The sequence below is a fragment of the Mixophyes fleayi genome, chromosome 5 (genome assembly GCF_038048845.1).
Source record: "Mixophyes fleayi isolate aMixFle1 chromosome 5, aMixFle1.hap1, whole genome shotgun sequence".
In the NCBI taxonomy this organism is placed as follows: domain Eukaryota; kingdom Metazoa; phylum Chordata; class Amphibia; order Anura; family Limnodynastidae; genus Mixophyes; species Mixophyes fleayi.
The window spans coordinates 34,699,321-34,723,270 of record NC_134406.1 but is presented as its reverse complement, the minus strand read 5'-3'; the positions used below and the strand labels follow the sequence as shown (position 1 = coordinate 34,723,270).

At 40.1% G+C, this 23,950-nt stretch overlaps 1 protein-coding gene across 2 annotated transcripts in view; it reads right to left on the bottom strand.

The window, feature by feature from the left end:
- Window positions 1-23,160, bottom strand: part of WAC (WW domain containing adaptor with coiled-coil) — a 37,996-nt gene extending 14,836 nt beyond the window's left edge. Inside the window, exons 1-7 of one of the 2 annotated variants that reach the window (XM_075212015.1) lie at window positions 22,980-23,160; window positions 22,768-22,801; window positions 21,362-21,551; window positions 8,294-8,388; window positions 7,411-7,526; window positions 6,143-6,237; window positions 3,291-3,602 (exon numbers count right to left, since the gene is read on the bottom strand). In XM_075212015.1, coding sequence (XP_075068116.1) covers window positions 3,291-3,602; window positions 6,143-6,237; window positions 7,411-7,526; window positions 8,294-8,388; window positions 21,362-21,551; window positions 22,768-22,801; window positions 22,980-23,020 — 883 coding nt within the window. In that variant the 5' untranslated portion in view covers window positions 23,021-23,160. The remainder of the gene's footprint in view (window positions 1-3,290; window positions 3,603-6,142; window positions 6,238-7,410; window positions 7,527-8,293; window positions 8,389-21,361; window positions 21,552-22,767; window positions 22,802-22,979) is intronic. The other variant, XM_075212016.1, reaches the window with a different exon arrangement.
- Window positions 23,161-23,950: the final 790 nt, after the last annotated feature.

Below are 23,950 nucleotides of genomic sequence, written 5' to 3'. Positions count from 1 at the left end.
TGAAAGTGTAAATCACAGGCAAATCATCAAGTCTGGAAATGTTTATAAATGACTTCTGGAAGCAGGAATATTTAGAGGCCACTAACAAAACCTGGAGCATGCTCAATGACTGAATTCAGTTCTGCTCCTAGGACAGAAGATCGCAGAGGAACTCCTTCAGCCAACACAGGACAGTTACATTTATATACAGAACAGGAAAGGTAACATTGTAAATGAAGAAACCATATGTAAACTGATGTTCAGTACTAAAGGTAAAACATACAGTGAAAAACTATTTTTATTGCACCCCCTGGCCTCATCTACAGTGTGGGGGTGGGGGCTGGGAGTGCCATGAACAGAGATGGAGCCATGAGCAGCAGCAGTCCCCGTTAACAAGTGGGGTAGTGGTGCGCTTAGAGTGACTGCCCATACTTTGCCGTACGCTGCTCTCCACTGGCAGGAAATAGCTATATACGGAACATATGCTGCTGTGTCCACTAATGATCCATGGAAAAATCCCCTTTTATGTAGAAGCAAAGAACACCTAGAACAAGGAAAGGGCTGGATACCATGAGTCGTAAACCAGTTTTCAAAGAGAGGGATATAAGGCTTTCACACTGTGGCCTGCCTATTGGAACAGTCACAGGCCCCCTTAATGTTTATTCATTTTGATCTCTCCAGGTTTTGGCCACGGAAAATCTTCACATCTGCACCTCCTAAACCAACACACGCATTCCCACCCATGACCAGGACAGTTCCTATCACACAGATACCAAAAACAATTAATACCACCACTGTCTGCAAGTTACAATTCTATATCCAGAACAGATTTGTTGTGTTTCTCTGTGAGCACATGTGTATACCCAACATCGTACGTGGTATCGGCACTCTTTATAATCTGCGGTTTTAGATGGTCAATTGAGCGTTATTTAGGCGCAACATTCTTTTAGCTTTTTCTTAAGAGTGTGGTTTTTGTTAACCCAGAGTATCATCAAAATAGTTTACGATTTCAAAAGATATACACTGTTGCTGTACTGTACAGTTTTAGAAAACACAGGTTTTTAAAGGAACAGTACTGTTAAAAGTTGCATTTTATTTTCGGATGTTATTCCAGATGAGTTTTAGCCACTTGATATAATCAAGTTTCACATTTGGCATGGAAAATGTCAGAAAACCACTATTCACCATATGGAACAATTTTTTTTTAAAAAAGAAAAACAGACACACAAACACAATAGTGTGTAACCCAGAATTCATTCGCAGGAGGCAGACCTAAACTTGTGCATGCCAAAATGTTGAAGATTGACTGGCCACACAACGTGCAAAAATGGAAACATATAGCAGTAAAAAGGTTTAAAAACCTAAACCAAAAATGGAAAGATAACCGTGTGGTAATTAGGAATTAGTGATTAAAGTGACATTAGAAACTACTATTTTTCAAAACAAAGTTTTCCTTTAATCAAAAACACTTTTAGAATAAAGGACAAATCTTACAACAACCAAAATTTTACATCTGTAAACCATAAGAGATACATTAATAAAATAACACGTTAAATTAACACTACTTAAAAGAAGAAATGTCATTGTAAGTTGAATTCAATGAGTTGAACAAAACTTCCATGAAATGATACTTCCAGCAGGTGTGCCACTCACCAGATCTGCCTGGTACCCCACCAGCTGCAGTCTGAGCAGTGTGTACACCACTCCTCCCAGAAATGGGAATGGGCTTCGGCACTGGACAATTACAGCCATTGGGACGTGGGCAGATCCAGCAAATGGTGCAAGCCGTGTAATGTAGTTTTACCATCGACTAAACTATGCAAGGATTTACTACAAGGATTTACTACATTTTTATACTTGGTGGAACGCACTAGGAACAGTGCCTATTAGCAGAATGGTATATTTGTTTAACGTGAGGCTAACAGACATCAGAAAAAGGACCGGTCCTTTCTTATTGGCAGCCATATTAGTCCTGTGTGCCCAGCGGGCCTCTCTCATAGGGATACATTACATAACTGCTAGTGCACTGGTGTCGGTCATATACTGGCAATACACTTATAATCTTCTGTAAGTATAAAGAAATATAAAACATATAGATCATTTAAAGGTCAAATTCAAAAGTTAGAATAAGTTATACCATTAAATCAATATATTGAATAAGGATTCTATAATTATGGATCTCTGAATCCAGGACAAGTGCCTAATGTCACCATGATCTTATTGATTTTTGTTGAATTATGACTCTGGATATTCCACCCCCTTATTTTCTTTTAAAATACCACAGCAATTGGTTATAAACGTGGTTAAGCATGGAGAAACATGGATCGTTGGATCCAGGAGACCACACAAAAATTATAGTATCCTTATTTAAACATGTAAGCAGAAAATAAGTTACATGCAGAGTCCTCAGATACAGTGACTGCCCTGATAAATGCCATGGTCTGGTGATGCTCTTTGAGGATGCCACCACGCTGCCTGTATGATAAAAGCCAACCTCAGCAGGAACAAGCAGAGTTTCCCTGTACAGTCGCAGACTGTCCCTAATCCAGCTGAGGCAGGTATTTTTTAATACTGGCAAGGAAAGTATCACCAGGAAGCCGTGGAACTACTATACTCATGCGTGTCACCGGAACTAGGTAGGTAATATTCTTCATTAATCTTATGGAACAGAGTTATCATTTAAGACATTTCAATACCAAGTATTTAGATTTAAATTCATTTTAAATATTTGGTACAAAGCCTGAAAAAAATACATTAACAGGTCATGAAGTGAATTATAAGCATTCACAAAAACAGTTCGTAAAAAAACAAAACAAAACTAAAACACACAACTAATGAGAAAGAACAAATTGTAAGGATATAAAAGAGCATTAATACAAAAGCTCGAGCGCATCTGACCAGTATGTGTCACAACTTAATCATGAGAACTGAGCTATAGGTGCAACGTTGCCCAGCAAACAAATTATCTACTGTCCAAGGACATTTTGAACTAGGTAACAGACTGAAAGTAATCATTCATATCGGATGTATGACTGGTAATATGTGAATGACTGTGCTATGATATGGTGGCCAAAGACAGCATGCGCACTGGCACATAACTTCCTAGTTCTTTACACTAAGAGGCTGTAGTGACAGCTGCCTTAATAGTCACATGTGAAAAATTGTCCCTACATTATAACCTAATACTTTACTATAAGAGTGATGCACCTGTGAGCCTGAGGACCAATATGGCACTTCATTCTATGGCCCCCGAGCTATCCTGATCATTGTGAAGACTAGCATGCATTTTCAGTGGTAAATCCACACATTACCTTTTCTGTCTGATTTCTGTGCTGGGATGGAAGATGTGGGGATAGGCAGTTTGGACAAAGCTGCTGCTCCATTTGCGTCAAATGACTTCTTTGGAGGAGGGTGATCAGGCTGTACTGTAAGAGTACTAGAAGGAACAGTGCTTGGGGTGGCAGACGGGTGAACCACCGGCTTATTGGTGTGCTGCACAGTGGCCGCACTACTGTGAGTCTCTGTTCTGGGGAGTCTGTAGTCTCTATCATTGTGCCGGCTTGTCTGAGACAAGATGTTCTGTGGAAGCATGCTGCTGGCGTCATTGGAATGTTTCTCATCCACTGATTGGAGATTTTCATGGAAGAAAGAAGGAATATGACAATACCATTTAAGCCCAGTAATTAATATGATTATTACAGTTTATGAACTAAGCGCATGCATTTATTTTAAAATACCATAGTTCCTCCTGAGCATAAGAAAAGTTTACCAACAAAAAAATAAATAAATGCGGTACGGTGTATAAGGCCATGTTGCAAAATATGTTTAAATGCAGAGAGAAGCTTTCTGCTGAACAGACTATGGAGAGTCACCATCCTATTTAGGGTGGGTCTCCATGATCTCATTGATGCAGGCCTATGTCACAATACGAAGTCATGTTGTAGTTTGTAATCATGCTATAATACTTATATTTATTTAGGTTTTCTGTTCATGATAGTTGTTACATACACTGTGCAAATAACCATAATTAAAAAATAATTGTTTGTTAAAAAAGAACCTTGGGTTACAAAGTTGATTCAATGACAGTCTCAGAAGAAAAAGCTTAACCACTTAATGACCAAATTGTTTTTGCCCTTTAATGAGCAGATACGAGTTCACTTTTTGGGGATATGTTAAGTTATTCCACATTATTATTATTATTATTATTATTATTATTATTATTATATAGTCCACACATATTCTGCGTCTATATTTCTCCAGGGATAGAGCTTACTTTGGTAGCAAGCCTGAAAAGCAGCAATAAGTAAAAAGAGTGTTACATGAAGACTCTCCTGGATACGCCTGTGTTATTAGGGCAGCGCCTTACTATATTAATATAGTACCCAAAAACAAATGTTCATTTTAGTTTTAAACAATTTTAAAATGTGAACATTTTCCAATAACATTTTAACCATTTATTTATGTTTTACACTTTTGAAAACTGCCATCAGCAATTCTAAATCACTTCAATAATGATGCAACGCTCGACTGCTTGCTCCTTGCATTCAATTACTATTCAGAGATCACTTGCTACCGAAAGGCAGGGCAGACCTAGAGCATCTCTTCCCCACTATAATAGGTCCAGCTCCTCACAGAGGAAGTCCTGGTGACACCATTGTAACATCACTAGTAACCCTAACACATCACTTAATCTGTTTTATTGTCCATGACAGTGCTGCAATGTGGTGCAGTGGTTAGGACTGCTGCTTCAGAGGTGGAGACATTCCAAATATAGCATTATCTGTGTGGAGCTTTTAATCTTCTTCCCAGGTTTGTGCGGGTTTCCTTTGGGTATTCAGTTTTCCTCCCATAGTTCAAAAACACACCGGTAGGTTAATTGGCTTCTAAATGTGGAACAGGCTCCAATGGGACAGGGGCTAATGTGAATGATCTCATATTCCCTGGAAAGCCATGAGTAATTATGGTGGCGCTATACAAGTAGTTATAACACAACAGTCACCAGTGACAACCCGCTTTCGGGGGTAGTGTTTAGACAGGAAGTAGGACTGTTATTTTGGCAGGACGTTTACGCAAATCCTGTAGCGTTAGGAAAGTGAGCAGTGAGGTGTATTTAGGAATCTCTGGTATAGAATTATAACCATCAGCTTTAAAGTTTTAAAATCTCTACTAATCAAGTAACCAAACTTAGCAGTGTTCTGTCTGACCTTTGTAAATGACATTTGGTTCAATTTAAAGTGATTTATCTTTATTGAAATGCTAGCATTTTTAAAAGATCTGTACACATTGACCTTTTTATTCAAATGTCATGGTCTTATAAACATCATATAACCACCATTTACATACACATTTACATTTTATAGGAGAAGGCTTAGATATTACAATTGTAAAGATACTACAATGCTGTGTAAACAAGCAGAGTAATGTATCACATACTGCAAGCAGCTATGACATGTCTCAGTAGGCTGTACAAAGATGTCATGCAACGTCACTGTAAGGATCAACTCAAATTCAATGAACTTAAATGCAGAACAACATTTACCATCCAATTACCCACTTAACACAAAGGAAGTCCAATTTTCATAATACCGAAATCAAAACAGAGAAAAAGATAATGAAAGGTATTCATTTACATTATTCAGACACAGGTGGACATCGCCTTCTAAAAAGGGTTGACCACACAAAACTCCACGGACTATTAAAAAGAACCTATAGCCCAGCAAACATTCAGAAACAGCAACAGCACCAGCTCAATGGACAGATCAGTCACTCTCTCCAAAAATTCTCCATACACCAATCCGATTTAAAGCCAGTTTGGTAGGCTGCATCTCTGCAAATGTGGCCAGGTTTTGGGGAGGGGTGTGTGCCTGTTTTTGCAAAATACCCATAGGTTAGACATCAATCCGTTTCACATAGACTCCTGCATTTCCACCGAGCAGTACAGAAAATGTCTCAGCTGTAAACATCCTCTGTGTATACTGAGCCATCATTTTCACTCATCTTTTCAATAGATATTTACACCAGGTGTTCTAAGAGCATATAAAGAATATAATCACGCTAGTGTAAAGCATTCTATGTAGCTGCATCAAACAGCATTGCAGAGATTTCCCAATCACAAAGCTGTCCAAGCTCTACTAATATAAAAACGCCAGAGGCTGCAACTCACCTGTAGCTGTGGCTTGCATCGCTTCTCTTCTATAGTCTCTGTCTTTAGGGAAACTATTAACTGCCACTTTACTTGACTCTTTTTGGCGTTGTTCTCTACATGAAAGGGGGAGCAAATGCAGCAACTGTCAAATACGTTACACACCAAGATCAAACATTCCAGAGTGGTAAATTACAAGATGAATAAAAACAAAAAAAAAAACTCCCGTCTATGCCACTAAGCAACTGGGGCAATGCAGAAGGATTAGTAAAGAGTACTGTCCAACCGCCGCATACTTGCATTGCCCCCTTAACACCAACAATAGTGTCGCTTTTACAAATGACGTCATTTCTGTGCAATGGCCACTCGATCTGTGGAATTTCTTGTAGGTCAGCTCTTTCAACAGCCGGGGAGATGAACATGACAGGAATGCCACTTTCCTCATCGGGGTGTCGGGGTAAGTAAAGTCAGTGCAAAGTATGTTGGAAAACTGACTACCACCAATTCATTGGGCTCTAAGGGGCGTATTCAATTGTTCCTCCGGCCGCCGGAAAAACAAGCGCATTAAAACTATTACCGTTTATACGGTAATATTGCGCGTAAATACCGTTCATACGGTAATTTACTTGCTGAATTTCAGCGAGTAATTACCATATAAACGGTATTAGTTTTAACGCGCTTGTTTTTCCGGCGGCACAATTGAATACGCCCCTAACAGAGGTACAAATAAGAGAAGCAATTTTATACTTTGCAACTCCCAGTTTTAAATTTAGACTTCACTCCGTGTGGATACTGGCTGCAATTACAGGTTCAGGATATGTGGACATCAGTTACCCAGAAAGCCTGAATGCTGCGAGAAAGTCCCGAGCAATCCTGTATAACATTGATCACATTCCTGTATAACATTGATCACATTCCTGTATAACAGATCACTGCTGGAAGTGGTGTGCATGGAACGGATATTTGTGAACTACAGACACAGACCTAATCCACTATTTTACAGAAAGCATTGTGTACGTAGTGTTAAAGGGGGAACACCAAGCAGTTTCAGGTTTTGTAGTTCCAGCCAGCAGTAACATGTTTAAGCTGTGCATGGACAATCTTCTTATTTAGTGTTTTGTATTAGCTGTCAGCCAATCACAAACAATAAGAGGTGTTTGTTAATTGCACCATGGAGGCTATAGCCAACATATCCTCCTTTAACCTTATACTGAACACAGAACTATCAGATATACACTATAGTTAAACAAATTAGACAGAAGATAGTTTAACATCTGACAAAAACGTACCTCTCAAGCCACTCTTTTGGTTTCTCCCACTGGGACACTTCTGTTCTGCAGTTATAATAGTATTTTTTGCCAGAAGAGCTGATATGCTCAGACCAATCATCTGCTGGATCATAGGTCTACAACAGGAAAAAAAAACAAAAAAAAACAAAAAACTTTAAGTCAAAGGCCATCTCTACCCCACATCAGAATTTCACAGTATTTTCATTTATGAAGCATGAAGGTAAAATTATATGTTCCCATGGTAGCCTTGTCATATAGACTACACAGGGTACTCTAGGCCCACAAGGAGAGGGGCATCATTCATCCTGGGAATAAACCACTGAGCTTTACACTCCTATCATAAAACTAATGATTGTATATATTATTGCTGGGTGAGTAACCATACTGCATGTACCATTCATGGTCAGCCTTCCCTTTATTGTTCATTATGCTTTTGTACAAAAGTCAATTATCCCCAAGAAACACATGACAAATACATTTATTCCCAAGGATTAAGACACAATTGTATGACATTACATATTCTTATATGGGGGCCACTATATTACACAACACTTGAATTCAGCCCCTGTCCTATGGGCGCTCACAGTGTACTGTAGCGCTCACACATACCTTACCGTGTATGCTTTTGGTCTGTTGGAAAAAACTGGAGCACCCGTAGGAAACCCACACAAACACGGGGAGAACATACAGACGCCACACAGATGGTGCCCTAGTTGACATCAAACCCATGACCCCAGCGCTATGAGTCACCAACGCTAACCACTGTGCCGCCATACCACACATTACATATAAGCAAGTTCAACTATATAAATTGCTACGTATAAATATATAAGAGAGAGAGTATTAGTTATCAACTTGCCCCGTGGTCAAAAAATTTGCTTACAGAATCAGAAGTCTTGCTTGGAGTAGAAGAATGTGAATTTGAGCTATGAAGAGCACTGTGGTTATGTGAATTTTCTTGTGGAGAAAAACTGGTCCCTAGAGAAAAAAAATATAAAAAAATAAATAAATACAGAGCGGAGGTGTAAACATCTACTATATATAAATCTATGGCCAGCATTTCCATTAAGACTAAATAAAAGCATATTTCAATAAGAATCTGTACAATGTTTAAAGTAAGCGCAGACGCTGTCTGTACACCAGTTCTCTCCCCACCAAACCACAAGTCACCGTTTCCTTAAATAAATACAAGTCTATACATCAATAGTTATATGGTGCACAAGAATGAAACTTTTTGATGGTGATGAGTGGAAAAATCTTGTTTACACTGTTAGTACCACAAGTTCTATTCTGAAGACTACAATCATCCCATGTACAGCTTCACACAAAACACGTATTTAGAGGTAAGGCAGTTGGGGATCTTGCACCAAAGTCTAAATCCTGAGCTCTGCACACTTCCTGGTCACCTGCCGGAACATTACAAATATGTACTACTGCAGTGTTGGCTAACCTGTGACACTCCAGAAGTTGTGAAACTACAAGCCCCAGCATGCTTTGCCAATATATAGCAGCTTATGGCTGGAAGGGTATGCTGGGACTTGTAGTTTCACAACACCTGGAGTGTCACAGGTTAGCCAACACTATACTAGTGGAACTAGAATACCTACAGAACTATCCTGTTAACATACACACCCGTAAATTGCCATTCCACCTCCACTAACTACTGTTGGGTGATCAAGGTCACAGACTGGGTGAAGAGGAAGCACACTGGAAATGTCTTGCACCAAACATTGCCAATATTTGGGGGATGGCAAAATATATGCAAGCAGGTAGAACCGACCATCTTCAAAGATAAAATCCATTATGCAGGTAGCAGATCATTGGAGACACCAGCAAGATGGTTCCAATGGGAATGAAAATATGTACAATGCACATACTACATACAGAGATGATCTAGACCATATAGGAGTGAAAATGGAAGATTTAACTGTGGTTCCATAAACAGATTTCACATAGGAAATTCTGACGACTTCCAATTGTGTTGCCTGGTAAAAATATCTATTAATCCGTTTCTAGCGCAAAAGGAAATAGACTTATTTAGATACAGACAGTATGCATGAAGTTGGACCGTAATGAATAAATATGGTTTTCATCCAAACTACTAAAACTGTAAGGAAAATATCCAGATTCTGCAGTATGTATTTAATGTTTAGTGTTTAAATATTTGTCTGCCAATTAATGTGTGCCTGAATTTTGTTAGGAATCTCCTAGATTGGTAACTTGCTGCAGTTAATGGCCATAGTTGAAGTCTACAACCTTTTAAAGTACACCAAGGGACCATTAACAGAGTCAAAAATAATTGCCATTACATGCAGATACCCACCCAACTTGCAGACATGCAAAACAAAATCCTATTTTATACAGCAATGAACTGAACAGACATTGCACTCTCAATGTTTATTCAAGCTTCTATTGTAGCAAAATACAATTGAGGATTTATTTCCTTCCAATTACTTAGAAAAATCTAACAGGTGAGTATTAATACGAGATGGGTCCCATGCTGGTCCAGGGGACATAAAGGCATAGACCAACAGACACAGGGTAGGAAGGTAATGAAGAAAACAAAAAAAAGGAAGTAGAAAATCTTAACATTACCAAGCAGTAACTGCTATTCAGTATGAGCAGATTTTACAACAGTGTGAAGAATAATGATGTTCTCATTACAAACGTATTATGTTTGTTTGTGACAACCTATGCAAGGCCACATTTGTTGCTTTAAATAAAGTTATGATTGTTTTAGATTGTGGGAAACAAAAGCAAATCTATATTAAAAGATATGCAGAATATTCTTGACTTCAGGACTGGGGAAATATCCCAACACCTGTAAATCAACACAACAACAAATAAGGTGTAACAGGGACATCATACCCTCCCACTGGCTGGCCGCTGTAGATAATGCACATGTAAAGTTTACCAGACTGAAAGAAAACCTCTGCAGGTATAATCATGTTCTACCAGCACTCAATTAGGGGTATTCAATTGTCAGCGAGTTGTTTATTTGAGCATGTTAAGTCATTTTAATGCTGTTTATCATTTTTGAGCGGGTTCACTTTACCTGCAATTCAATACCATTTTTAACGCCACTTTTTTTTTTTTCATGAAACGATCCTCCTGCGCTCCAGTATAAGGTCTATTGAAAGTATAGTGTGTGCGAGAGGCAGCCGCATTAAAAGCTATTGAATTGTTTAATGCGGCGAGTAAAACAGGCAAATATGCCGTTTTATTTCGCACCTCCTTAGGGTGTGTTAAAAATAAAAAAACCTCTGAAAAGTATTTGAAATCATGTAAAAATGTTGAAAAAAAAAAGTTAAACTCATGTTTATCACTAATGCCTAACTTGTGTAAGTTGATTTTCTTGTGAAAAAATAATTAAAATAAATAAAAAAAACAAAAGATAAACATCACTATTTAGATTTATGCATGTTTTTGGTACAAATATGACTGCAGTAATGTGTTTTGACATTTGTATAGATGATTCTATGGTAAAAAATTGTTCAATAAAAAAATATTCTGAAAGAAAGTACTGTAATGTAGATATTCTCATGACATGACAGCGTTAAAACTCCCCTTCACTTTCCTAAAATCTCACAAACACAATGATTAACGCACGGGGGCAGCGTTCCCTCTTTTTCAATTGAATTGCTCAAGTTTTCCGGCTGCGCTAACTCAAAACAGTCGCTATTGCCGGCAAAAAAACAAAACAGCGGGGGCGAAAAAAAATAAAATAAAGTCTCGCTAACAACTGAATAGTCGCCAACGTCCCTTCATCATGCACATAAACACAAACCCCACCTTCTGCCTGTATAAACTACCCACTGCCTTAAATACACGTACTTCTTCACAAGCTCTCACAGCATTTCCTCCTTCCTGCCTTTACTCGTGTCCTCCCCTTTTAACTTCCCTGTACACAAGCACCTCTCTTCTAAACATTACATTCACTGATGGTGTGTGAAATAGGTTTGCGTGCTTCAGCATGGTTTTTATGTGCTCCTACTAAGGAGGAAAAAAAGATAAAATAAAAAAGTGCTCCAACAGGAAGTCATCAGCGAGTAATGTATGTGAAAAGAAAGGTCAGTGCTACGGTGTTCTCCTACAGTATACACTGTAGATCGGCCTTTATAAGTTTACACCGACAAATGTCAGTCAAGCATGCACCACATCTAAATGTGGTGCCATTTCCCAAGGGGCAAAGAGGTACAATATAACTGCTAGATATAGCAAACACCAAGAAACCATCAAGTTAAGTAGGGAAAATAAACAGTTTTCTCATTCCATCCATACAAAATATGGATGACATGCACAAGAAACCAAGGTACTAGTTTTTCCAAGAGTAGCCAAGTGCAATCACCATGGTCGGCAGTACTGTGACAAGCATATGTTCGTCTACAGATGTCAGGGAACCCATTTCTCTTTAGGCTTGAGCCTTTTAAGTGTAAAAATGCAAATATGCAGAGTGGAGTGTGGGAGGAAACCGGAACACCCGGAGGAATCCCACACAAACACGGGGAGAACATACAAACTCCACTCAAATAAGGCCATGGTCGGGTAATGAACTCATGACCCCAGGGCTGTGAGGCAGAAGTGCTACCCATTAAGTCACCATGCTGCCCTAATGTCCATGATACAGTAAAGCATCGATATGTTACTGAACCAATCTAATGAATTCTGTAGGGAGGCCTGACATTGATCATTCATATTTCAACACGAGCAATAAATTCAGTTCAATAAAAGATCAATTCAGTGATAATACAAGACCCTGGAATTCAATCAATTTGACATTTTAGCCCAAGATGTTCAGTAATGATCCAAAGTCAATTGTAGTATGAAAGGTGTAGACATTGGTAGTCATAGACAGTCTGATTACATCTCCTTATAGCCAAGTATATCACTATTTTTCTTCTTTACCACCTGGTACAGGGAACAATAGGTGATAAATCCTTCTTTCCCCCCTCTTCCCCAAATCCCCCTTCACCCATTGTTGGTCTCTCCCAAGCAACAAAAATAAGAAAAACAGTAACATGCCAATTTACTATGTACTGTTTCAAGTTTTCTTTTATGTGCATTTATGTTACTTAAAGTGAAATGTTTCACATATATGTCATATGATGTCTCACTTTCACACCTATGTTGTTTTGAAAACTTAAAAAATTTACTTTAAAAAAAAAAAAAAAAAAAAAAAAGGTGTAGACGGGTTAATAGAACAGAGCTGCTGTAGGATTGATTGCAAGTATATGTAAGTTTTATTAAGGCCAAGTGTCTGACAGAAAAATGTACTATGCAAGTTGAGAAGACGGCACACTGGGTGCGTTATTAACAAATAATAAACATTTTACTGAGTGAGCTACCCAGGGATATACAGCGCAGTATATTATATATGAAGATAATTCCAATTGCCAGTGCCGCTTACATTCTATTTTGTGAACACAGGATTTATACTTACGATAAATCGCTTTCTCTGATTCCATCTGGGGGACACTGCTTAACCATGGGGTTGAGTAGGGAAGGGAGGAGTCTGGCACCTAATCAGTTAACTTTTTACTGCTGACAGCATATCCCCCCGCCAATTCCCCACATACCTCAGTTTGATTAACAAAGCCCTAGGACGATAGGCCAATCAACCAAGATACACCACTCAACAAGGGGAAAAAGAAAAGAAAAAATGAGAAGGGGGGGACCGCAGTGTCCCCCAGATGGAATCAGAGAGAGCGATTTATCGTAAGTATAAATCTTGTTTTCTCTTTCATCCATCTGGGGGACACTGCTTAACCATGGGGACTTACTAAAGCTACCCCTCTGAAGGGTGGGATCGCTCTGATTTCCCCGCACGTAGCGCACTACGGCCAAACGAGGCGTCCCCAGACGCAAATACATTAAATTGGTAGAATCTCGTGAAGGTATGGACCGAGGACCAGGTGGCTGCTCTGCATAGCTGGTCCGCTGAGGCCCCATTCCGTGCCGCCCAAGACGCCCCAACCGAACGGGTAGAATGGGCAACAATACGCTTCGGCACAGGAAGATTAATACGGACATAAGCCTCCTTAATTCTCAGGGTAAGTCATCTGGCAATAGTTTGCTTAGATGCTGGCCATTCTCGCCTAGAAAAGTCAAATAACACAAATAGAGAATCTGTCTTGCGTATCTTTGGACGTGGTTAGGGCATTACGTATATATGTTAAGAGATCTGAAAACATTTATTTGCTTTCGTTCCTGAAGTCTGAGGCTCCTCTCTGAACACCAGAACTACTATTTCCTGATTGATATGGAAACCCGAGACCACCTTAGGGAGAAAGGACGGAATAGTCCTTAAAACTGCTCTGTCCTCATGAAAGACCAGATAAGGTTCTTTGCAAGATAGAACTCCCAGCTCGGAGACCCTCCTAGCTGAAGCAATAGCAAGCAGGAAGACTGTCTTCCAAGTCAAGAACCGCAACTCTACGGAGAGTAGCGGTTCAAGAGGAGGCTCCTGGAACATGCTAAGGACCAAATTAAGATCCCAAGGATCCGTAGGATGTACGTAGGGTGGCTGGATGTGAAGTACTCCATGCAAGAAAGTCTTAACATCCGGAATCTTCGCCAGCCGTCTGTGGAAATACACTGACAATGCTGACACTTGAACCCTTTAGGTTCCCAGCTTAAGACCCGCCTCCAAACCACACTGTAAGAAGGTGAGAAATCTAGACAGACCAAAGGATTTTGAATTGTAAGATTTCTTCTTACACCACTTTATATATACATGCCAGATGCGGTGATAGATCCTGGCCGAAACTGGTTTTCTGGCATTCAGGAGAGTGCCTACTACACCCACCGAGAACCCTCTCGCTCTCCACAGACTGGATTCAAAAGCCATGTCATTAAAATTAGATTCTGATGCAAGAACAGTCCCTGGGCAAGCAGATCTCTTCATTGGGGCAACCGAACACCTTGACCTACTGCCACCAGAAGAATCTCCAGAAACCATACTCTTCATGGTCAGGCTGGAGCCACTAGAATGACTGGTCGGTCCCCCTGCCTGACCCTCCGAAGGACTCTGGGAATCATTTATAAGGGGGGAAACAGGTAACCCAACCTGAAGTCCCAAGGCATTGTTAGGACGTCCACTGCCACTGGATCTCTTGTTCTTGCGCAGAACTCTGGGACTTTCCTGTTGACGCCATCAGGTCTCGATCCTTGAGTCCCCATTTGCCTACTAGCAACTGGAACACCTCCGGATGCAAAGCCCACTCCCCTGATAGAACTCTGTGCCGACTTAGATAGTCTGCCTGTACGTTCTGTCTCCCTGGGATGAACACTGCTGACAGTACCGGGACGTTTCTTTCTGCCCAGGCAAAAATTTGAAACGTGACCTTCATCGCTCCTGCACTCCTGGTGCCTCCTTGCTTGTTTATGTATGACACTGCCGCGGCATTGTCGGAATGGATGCGAACCGGTCTTCCCTGCAGAAGACTCTGAGCTCTCTGTAGTGCCTTCAAGATGGCCATGAGCTCCAGCACATTTATGGACAGACCCAACTGTCTTTCTGACCACAGACCCTGTATCCTCAGGTGGAGGACCACTGCCCCCCAACCACTCAGACTGGCGTCTGTGGATACCAGGCCCACGGGCAAAGGACCTGCCTTCTGTTAAGTTGACCTCCAACCACCACCATCTGAGGGACCTTCTCATCTCTCGAGATAACCTCATCCACTGGTACTCCAAACAAAGGAAGGATCCTGACCATTTCCTCAGAATGTCCCACTGAAGACATCTGGAGTGGATCCTTCTGTATGGCAGCGTCTCGAAAGATGCCACCATCTTTCCTAGCAGCTTCATGCATACGAGTACCGCCAGCCTTGTTCTTTAAGAAACGCACATTACATGTGACAACACAATGGAAAGAAACCTGCCTGAAGAGCAGATTAATATGTAAAACAGAAGCAATATATTATTGTAAATGAAGAGGATAAAAGGTTTAGCTGCCGCACAAAGTTACTCACACAAGGATCCACATTGGAGAGGTGTTATCACACGAAATACCCTCAGCTTTCATACAGACAGATCAGATATTCACAGCATGAGGAGAGCAAACCAATCATATACATGCTTATTCCCAAAGCTACTTTTAGGCCTTTAAAAGCAAACTTTTGGTGTTTCAAAAACTACTTATTTCATATTCTTAGACTTGGAAGTATAATTTGTAAAAGGCCTGATTGAAGAGGAGACTCAAAAAGAACATGCTTTACTTTTAAAAGCTTGTCACCCCTTGAAGGTTTGCTGCAAGACATCTATGTGCACAAATCCTTACATTAGGTGTAAGTGACTATAGGGCATACAAGAGTGGTGCTGTAGGTCTGGGATCCCATGCATCTTATATGACACCCCGATATGGCTGCACTTAGGTTGCGACACAAAATAAATAAAGCACACATTTTCAACACTGGAATACAGTGTTCACTCTGGCAGGCAAGGCCAGAAGCCTGAGCAGCCATTTTTAATATATATATTATGCAGTCAGTAAGTGTACAAGAAACCTGGAACTGGATTCTTTATCTAGTAAGACTATCCCTGGATGGTAAAAATGCCGAAACGATATTCAGAACAAATGACATTAAAAGGAACATAACTGGCATGTCTAACTAACGCTCATTTCCATAAGCCCAAAAAATTATGCAAAAGCAAGCTTGAAAAAGGTCTTCAGCATCTAACACAAGGCCAGTATACATGCAGTGCACACAAGGAGAATATTTTGGGGTTTTTTCACAAGAACATGAAGGCTATGAGCTCATACCCACTGCCATTTAAACGCATTTCCAAGGCACTTAAAAAGTGAAAGGGTCTGGCAGCAGAAACCATTGCTTCTAGTATTCACATATCCATTGGCAGATTACTTACATTCCATTATGGTAGCATTTTTTAGAATGTTTCTTGCAACATTTTATCGTTTACTGTATACAAAGACACTAGGAAAAAGGAACACTCAAAAACCCTTGTTAAAAAATACACATCAAATTTAGAATATCTACATACTACAAAAACTTGGAAAAGAACAATGATAATTCATATTTTCAGTCATGATTTCAAAACACTGGACCTGGAGTACTATCCAGTGTAGTCTCCAAGGCTACTAAGCGACAATGAATGAAAGTATTCACTATATATAATGCAGGTACAATAAGGCCACTGGCAACTGAAGTGAATTACAATGATTATCTCATTACAATGGCACCTTTCCAAAATGGTCCAAGGAAGATTACCCATGAACCAGCTACATTGTTACCCAAGGCTCATTGTGTGCGTGGGGAGCAAAGGCAAGCCAGTGTGATTCAATCCCATAGAAGAGCGAGTGTAGCACAAATTGCTAAAAAGGGTAACGCTGGCTGTGATAGAAAGGTGTCAGAACATACAGTGCAACGCAGCTTGCTGCGTAGCAGCAGACCAGTCAGAGTGCCCATCCTGATCTACAATGGGCACGTTACTGCTAGAACTGGATCATGGATCAATGAAAGCAGGTGGCCGGATCAGAAAAATCATGCTTTCTTATAAATCATGTGGCCAACCGGGTTTGTGCGTGTCGTTTACCAGGATGCACTATGGGAAGAAGGCAAGACGGCGGATGCACTGTGATGCTCTGGACTAATGTTCTGCTGGGAAATCTTGGGTCCTGGCATTCATGTGGATGTTGCTTGGACACACACCACCCATCTAAACATTGCAGCAAACCAAGAACACGCTTTCAAGGCAATGTTATTCCCAGATGGCAGTGGTGTCATTCAGCAGGAGAATACGCCCTGCCACATTGCAAAAATTGTTCAGGAATGTTTTGAGAAACATGACAAAAAGTTCAAAGTGTTGACTTGGCCTCCAAATTCCCCAGATCTCAATTCTTTTAGGAAAGGCTCCCACTACATTTGGAACATGACTGCAGGGATTCACATCCATTCGGACACTTTAGTGAGGTTGGGCAGTCTGTGTTCCAATACATCCCAAAGGTGTTCAATGGGGTGAAGGTCAGGGCTCTATACAGGCCAGTCAAGTTTTTCCACACATTATTCCTCTCCTCTAAACTTTACAATTGGCAGTATGCATTGAGGCAGTGAAATGTATCCAGACTTCTAGATGGTGAAGGGAATGTGTCACTCCAGACAGCGCATTTCCCCTGCTCCAGAGCCCAAAGGCAGTGTTCTTAAACCACTGCAGTGGACATTTAGCATTGCGCACAGCGATCTGAGGCCTGTGCGGGGCTACTGGGCCATGGAAGCCCAACCCATGAAGCTCTATGTGCTTCAACAGAGCTTTGAGGCTGAGCTATAGTTGCTCCTAGATATTTCCACTTCACAGTGACAGCACTTACAATTGCCAGAGCAGCTCTAGCAGGGAAGAAATTTGATAAACTAAGTTGCCGGAAAGATGGCATCATATGACCATGCAATGATGAAAGTTACCGAGCTCTTCAGTATAACTCATTCTACTGCTAATGGGTGACTATGAAGATTGGTCATTTAAAATAAAGCATAGTGATGCAAACACTAATTAGAAGTGTTCACATGCTTCTTGCCATCTAGCATGTATAGATATATGTATATACTACATATACACACTCTGAAGATTGTTTGAGAATCTTGCAGGATTTAGTGTTAACAAGATAATGTCAACGCTTTCTGAAGCATAAGCCCTTTGCAGTCAGTGGCAGCTGCAAGAGTTGTCTACATGAATCCAGATCTAATATATGGATACCATTGTAGTATTTCTTAAGCCAGAATGCTATATACCAACTAGAACATGGCTTTGCAACAGATTAATAATTTAAAAAGAGCGTTATTTAAATTATGGCAATTTTAGCACATTTTATAGCTTCACCTGCAAATGAATTGTAAATGGAAATAAAGGTCTATGTGTACTGGTCATGGTAACAAGATGTGTTATAGCCAAGAGCGGTACAAAACTATATTTTATGTAAAAATAGACTGCTTCAGTTTAATGTCATTCACAAGAAAGACATTCAGAGACATCTCTAAAAGTAGAGCTCCTTACATCATGCTCTTTAAAAATTAAAAAAAAACATACTAAAGAATAATCAAACTTGGTCCACAAAGCTTCAGACTTGTTAAATCGTACTGAAATAGGAGATTTGCTGAAACTTTTAGATTAAAGACGACAAACTTTAGAACTTAATTTTTTAATCTGAATGTTTTGTATTGAATTGTCAAGGAATCCGCATGTACAGGTGACATAATGTAGCTAATAATCAGCTAATACCATGGCTTTGAGTGGAAAGTTAGTTCATCAAAAAGAATGGAATTGAAGAGTGCACACTGTAAGGAAGCATTTGGCCAGCTGAAAGAGGGGCTTCATGAAATTCTTAACCAACACAAGATGGGACAGATACAGGTGATGAACACATACATGTACTCTAAACACCAGCTCTAAATTTTCAGTCACATAGTGATCATGCCTAAAAAGGTATTGCTGTCAACTAACTTTTAGGGTATATTATAAAAGTCTCAATGGGTCATTTCCCAAATTTTTACTTCTCCACAAATTTGCCCAGTCCTTATTTACTAACTAAAAGGTAAAAATAATTGGTATCCACATACTGGATTACACAATATTACTAACCCACAAACCCTTCTTCCAAGTATCAGAACGATATAGGTAAGGGACCACCAGCCATCAAAGTGATACTCATCACTTCCTGGTGGCTCAACAGAAACAGGGAAATCCAGGCCTTCCTATACAACATGGCATCTCATATGTCAAGAGTACTGGACAATCAGCCACTAGAAAACTTCCTGTGGTTAATCTCCCTAAATGGCAAGGGTCCTGGTCTTCAGACACATACTTTTATCCCACTTGAGGGTGAAGAGTTAAGGAGTTGTCCTATTTGTGCAATTCTGCCATTATGAAACATGTCTTCCACGTAGAGCATTCCACCAATACTGCCCGTTACCTGAAACAAAGAACCGATTCGGCGCTAGCCAGCTGACAGGAGGGAGGACCCGCTATATGGACATGTTTTAGTAAAAATGTAATGTACAAAGGTGAACAAACCCTTTAATTAGATGCGGGTGGCCTTTTCCTTTACATGTAAAAAAAATACAACGAAAACTGCTCAGAAAAGACTAATGAAAACAGTTTAAAAAATTGTTTCTTAACAGCAAACATTCAATTGTACCCACAATTTGGAACGTTCACTTTAGAAGTAACAAAGTATCAGAGTATCTGCAATCAGCATGTGTTTTCAGGACGATAATAAAGATAGCTGTAGTTGTCAAAAAGTATAAATTCAAATGTATTAGAATTTGCACTTAATGTGATGCATTAATGATATATTTGAGGCTTGTAAATTAAGATAGCTAATGTGTTCACAGAAAAGGAAAGAAATTTGCTGCCATATAAGCATAGTCCTTATATTCATGCATTTAACTTCCTAAACATTGTTTTAATTGCAGGGTGTTCGCATACTTATAGTTTGCAACTTGGAAAACAATTTGACATTCACCTAGCAGAGAATAAACACCAATGCACACATTTGTGTTTGCATCTCATTGGAGACAGAAGCAGCTATTAAATCTTGCTTTAGCAACTAACCACAGGACCGAGCACTGCTTTTGCAGACAGAACTATATAAACCAATGAGGCAAATTATGGATATGTTCTGTGTTTGACAAAAGAGTTGTCTGTACCTTGAAAGCAATTTTACAAAAACGTATATTTTAGACTTATTGGATTCAGAATTTTTTCCTACAAATTTGTTGGTTAATACTGGAAGCCAATATGTATAGTTAAGCATTATGCATCTGACCAAAACATTGATAACCAATTAAAACTTAGTGTGTCAATCTCCACATTGCCTGTCGTTTACCGAATCAAATATAAAATATTATTAACAACACTGCAGCATCCACCTCTTATCAGGTCTCAAAATATCTTCCAATGTGACCCTTCCACTCTGCACAAGATCTGCGTCTCATCCATACTCACTATCTGCTCCTATTCCCAGTTACAGGATTCATTCGTTTTTTTCATGTTGCACACACTCTGTGGAACTACCTCGACCGCACAAGAAGTACTTTTCCCTAGAATCCAATCTGTCAAGTGTTCCCTGACAACTCACGTCTTAGGCAAGCTTAAGAAATTCATGATCCACCTTCTTAACCTTAACGGGCCATACTACCTAATTACCACCAAACTACACAGTTGGCTCAAACTTTATTCTCTTTCCATATTCAAAAACCCCCTGACTTCCAACTGGATCACATACCTCACTAAGCACTTTTTGCCATTGCTATGTGGCTGAACAAAATGCAATATGTAGCACTTAAACTCGTGTATCAATACTCTGTAAGACAACTTACAGACTTGTCTGTCTTAATACTCAGTCCTGTTTGATACTGTTTGTCCCATATCGTAAAGCACAGCAGAATATGCTGATGCCAAGTAAGAGCACATGGGGACTTTCATGAAAACTGGTGCTGTAACCCACAGCACTGCAAACACTTGCTTCCGCTTTCTATATACTCAATACAATCGGAGTTACAGCAGAATTGTTTCCACCATTTTTCAAAATCCTTCCCCAATGCGTTTGAGCAGCACTGCTCAAATAGACCAATGGCTCTGTAACTGTGCTATAAGTCATTATTGTCATTTGAACAGCAGCTACAAAAAAAAAGATACAAAATGTGTGTAATATGTTTAGATAGTACATAAGTTTTTTGTTTTTTTAAAAAAAAGCTGAACTTTAACACACCAAAGTGAAATTAAGTTTTGTCTCTTTACTGTGCTGAACTCAGAAAATAAAGTACAGAGAAACATCAAGATAAATTTGATTAAAAAAAAATAAGTTCTATATCTGGGGAGGAAAAATAAAAATGAGGAAAACTATTACATATTTCCTACTTGGGTGAAAGTTTGCAAATCTTGCAGGATACATTGCATGAGCTGCACTAGTATTTGAGGGGTTTGATTTGGAACCTACCTCCGTCCCTCTCACGGACCCTGTGAATGTGCATACTTTTGGCCTTGCCATGCCCAACATTGTCAGCATATTTTTCAGGGCTGTCTGATCTTCGCATTTTATTTGGGGGAGATGGGTCTGAAGAATCACGCATCTTGTCATGACGGTGATCACCGCTGCTTGGGTGACCTTTTGATGAATATTTAAGAGCCTGAAAAAATGATGATCTCTTTAAAATAAAAATGATTAAATACCAAAAACAATGCCTTGGCACTTTTCACTAACTTTGCCTTACCCATTTTATATAGTCACCTTCAGCAGTTAAAACATTTACACATGAAATTAAATAAAAAAAAACAAAAACACCACATTTCATTAACATTTAAGTGCTAAAATTAAGAAAGCTCACCCAACAATATATAAACACAGTTAGACCCTTTAAAACCCATTCAATTAATTGTATTTACATGACTACCTTTTTAACATGCAAGAAGTAGATGAGGTATTTTAATCCATTACAAACTCCTTGTGGTCAATAAACAGAGCACATAAACTAGTAATGTAAACAATATTTACTGATCAGTTTGCACAAAACAAAAATTACATATTTAAAAGGAGGCATTGAAATTACATTAATTTAATTATCTTCCTCCAGAAACACTTACATGCTTACTTGACTTAAAATTTGTAAGCCTACGTGCATAAATCTGCATTTATCAGCATGTCAAACCATACCAGGAAGTAGTAGCTGGAGTGACAGCTGACAGCAGTGATGCCACTAAAACTGCATTTGTATATTGGAAATAGGAAAAGGGAACTTGTATTTTTCCATTTACTTTTCAACTAGAAACGAATCAACCCCCCAAAACTGCTCACTCCTAGCTGGGGGAAGCAAGTTATCCAAAAGTTGTATGTTTATGCCTGAGAAGCTAGTTATAACTTGTCTTACAGCGTTCATATCAATCAAGTGGATCTAAATAAACGTTTAGCTAAACCCCCAGGACTTGATCAGTAATAATACTAGAAAACCAATGTTCTAAAGAAGCCCATAACAAGTCCCTATATAATCTGTCACTGTACAGCACAGTGCCTATAAAAATTAGTTAGGGCGACCTATGGCTCTCCAGTTGCAGGGGGACTACAAGTCTCATTATTCGCCTGACACAACATGCTGGGACTTGCAGTTGCCCAGCTGATCGCCTACATATGTATTAAACGATATTAACCTAAATACAGAGAAAAAGGAAGATCTAAAATAAACTAAAAATACGTAATAAAGTACGGGGGACAATGGATGTGGAACAGGTAACAATCCAGAGATCTCGGGGGTCAGCAGGGGGAGATATCCCCCAGGATGGTGATCTCCGCACTGAGGCCTATGGTACAGGCCGAAGCCTGAGCTCTAGTAGCGGCTGCGCTCGATATACCTGATAGGGTTGAGAGTCCCTTCGGTCGTGACAGCTGTAAAAGACAAGACAGAGAAGACGGGTTAGGGGGTGAGGTTAGGAGGGGGGCAGAGGGGGCTCCCGCCACCAGCGACAAGGGAGGGGGGGGGGGGGGTTCGCAGTGAAAATGGCGGCTCCGCCGGAGGATAGGGGAGGGGGGTAGTGGGTGAGGAGAAAGAAGAGCGATGTTTTACCCATCACTGAGTCTCGGTTGTTTCCTTGCATACATTACCATCAATGCCGTGTGTGAGTGGGGTGTGGACGCGAGAGGGCTGGTGAGACACCCGACCACCAGCGGGGGCGGCGGTACCGGGGCACGGCAGCAGAGAGGGGGGAAAGCCCCAGGATAGCGCTATAGGAGCAGGCACGGGGCAGTGGGGGGCACTTTGCACGGTAAATGACGTGTTAATAGGGCGAGCGCCCGCGGTCCATCTCCCCCCGCACACACAGACACAGACGGCACAACGTAGCGGCGGCGCGGACCATTCGGGAGCGCGCACCACACAGTTCCCGTTCGATACGCCCAGAGCGCGCATGCGCTGCCCCGCCTTACCCAGCGACAGAACGCGCAGGCGCAGTTCCACCTCCCAGCACGTCGTCCGTGCGTCGGCACACCATATACGACCTGTCAGTGACGTACGCGTTTGTTTTTTCTTAGCCTACTATAACTTTATTGACAACAGTACGATCCAGGGAAATGCAATGTAAGACAATGAGGAAGCGTTTCTGTTTAACCCCTTCATGACCGTTCGTACCCAAGGGCCAAGGCTAATGTTTATGTTTAGGTCAGTTTCATCGGAAATATCATTAATATGTTGTGTTTTAGTTTACGAATGTGAATTTAATACTTTTTTTTTTCTAGCGACAGATAGGGGTTTTTTTCTGATAGCATATTGGAATAATACTCTATTTATATTTCACTAAGTCCAGTATATAGTTATAGGAAAATTTACATTCTTTAGAGATTCTGCTTTTTTGTGTCATTTTAAAATACCAGGTACAAGTTGCTGAGTGATAGTGCTGTAAATACAAGTATGTGCAATTTTACTATTTTTTTTAATGTATTTATAATATTATTCCTTTTTTATTTATAATTTGGAAGACTCTGAGGGGCATATTCAATTCTCAGCGGAAACGCCGAAAATCTCGCGGTCCGCGCACGATT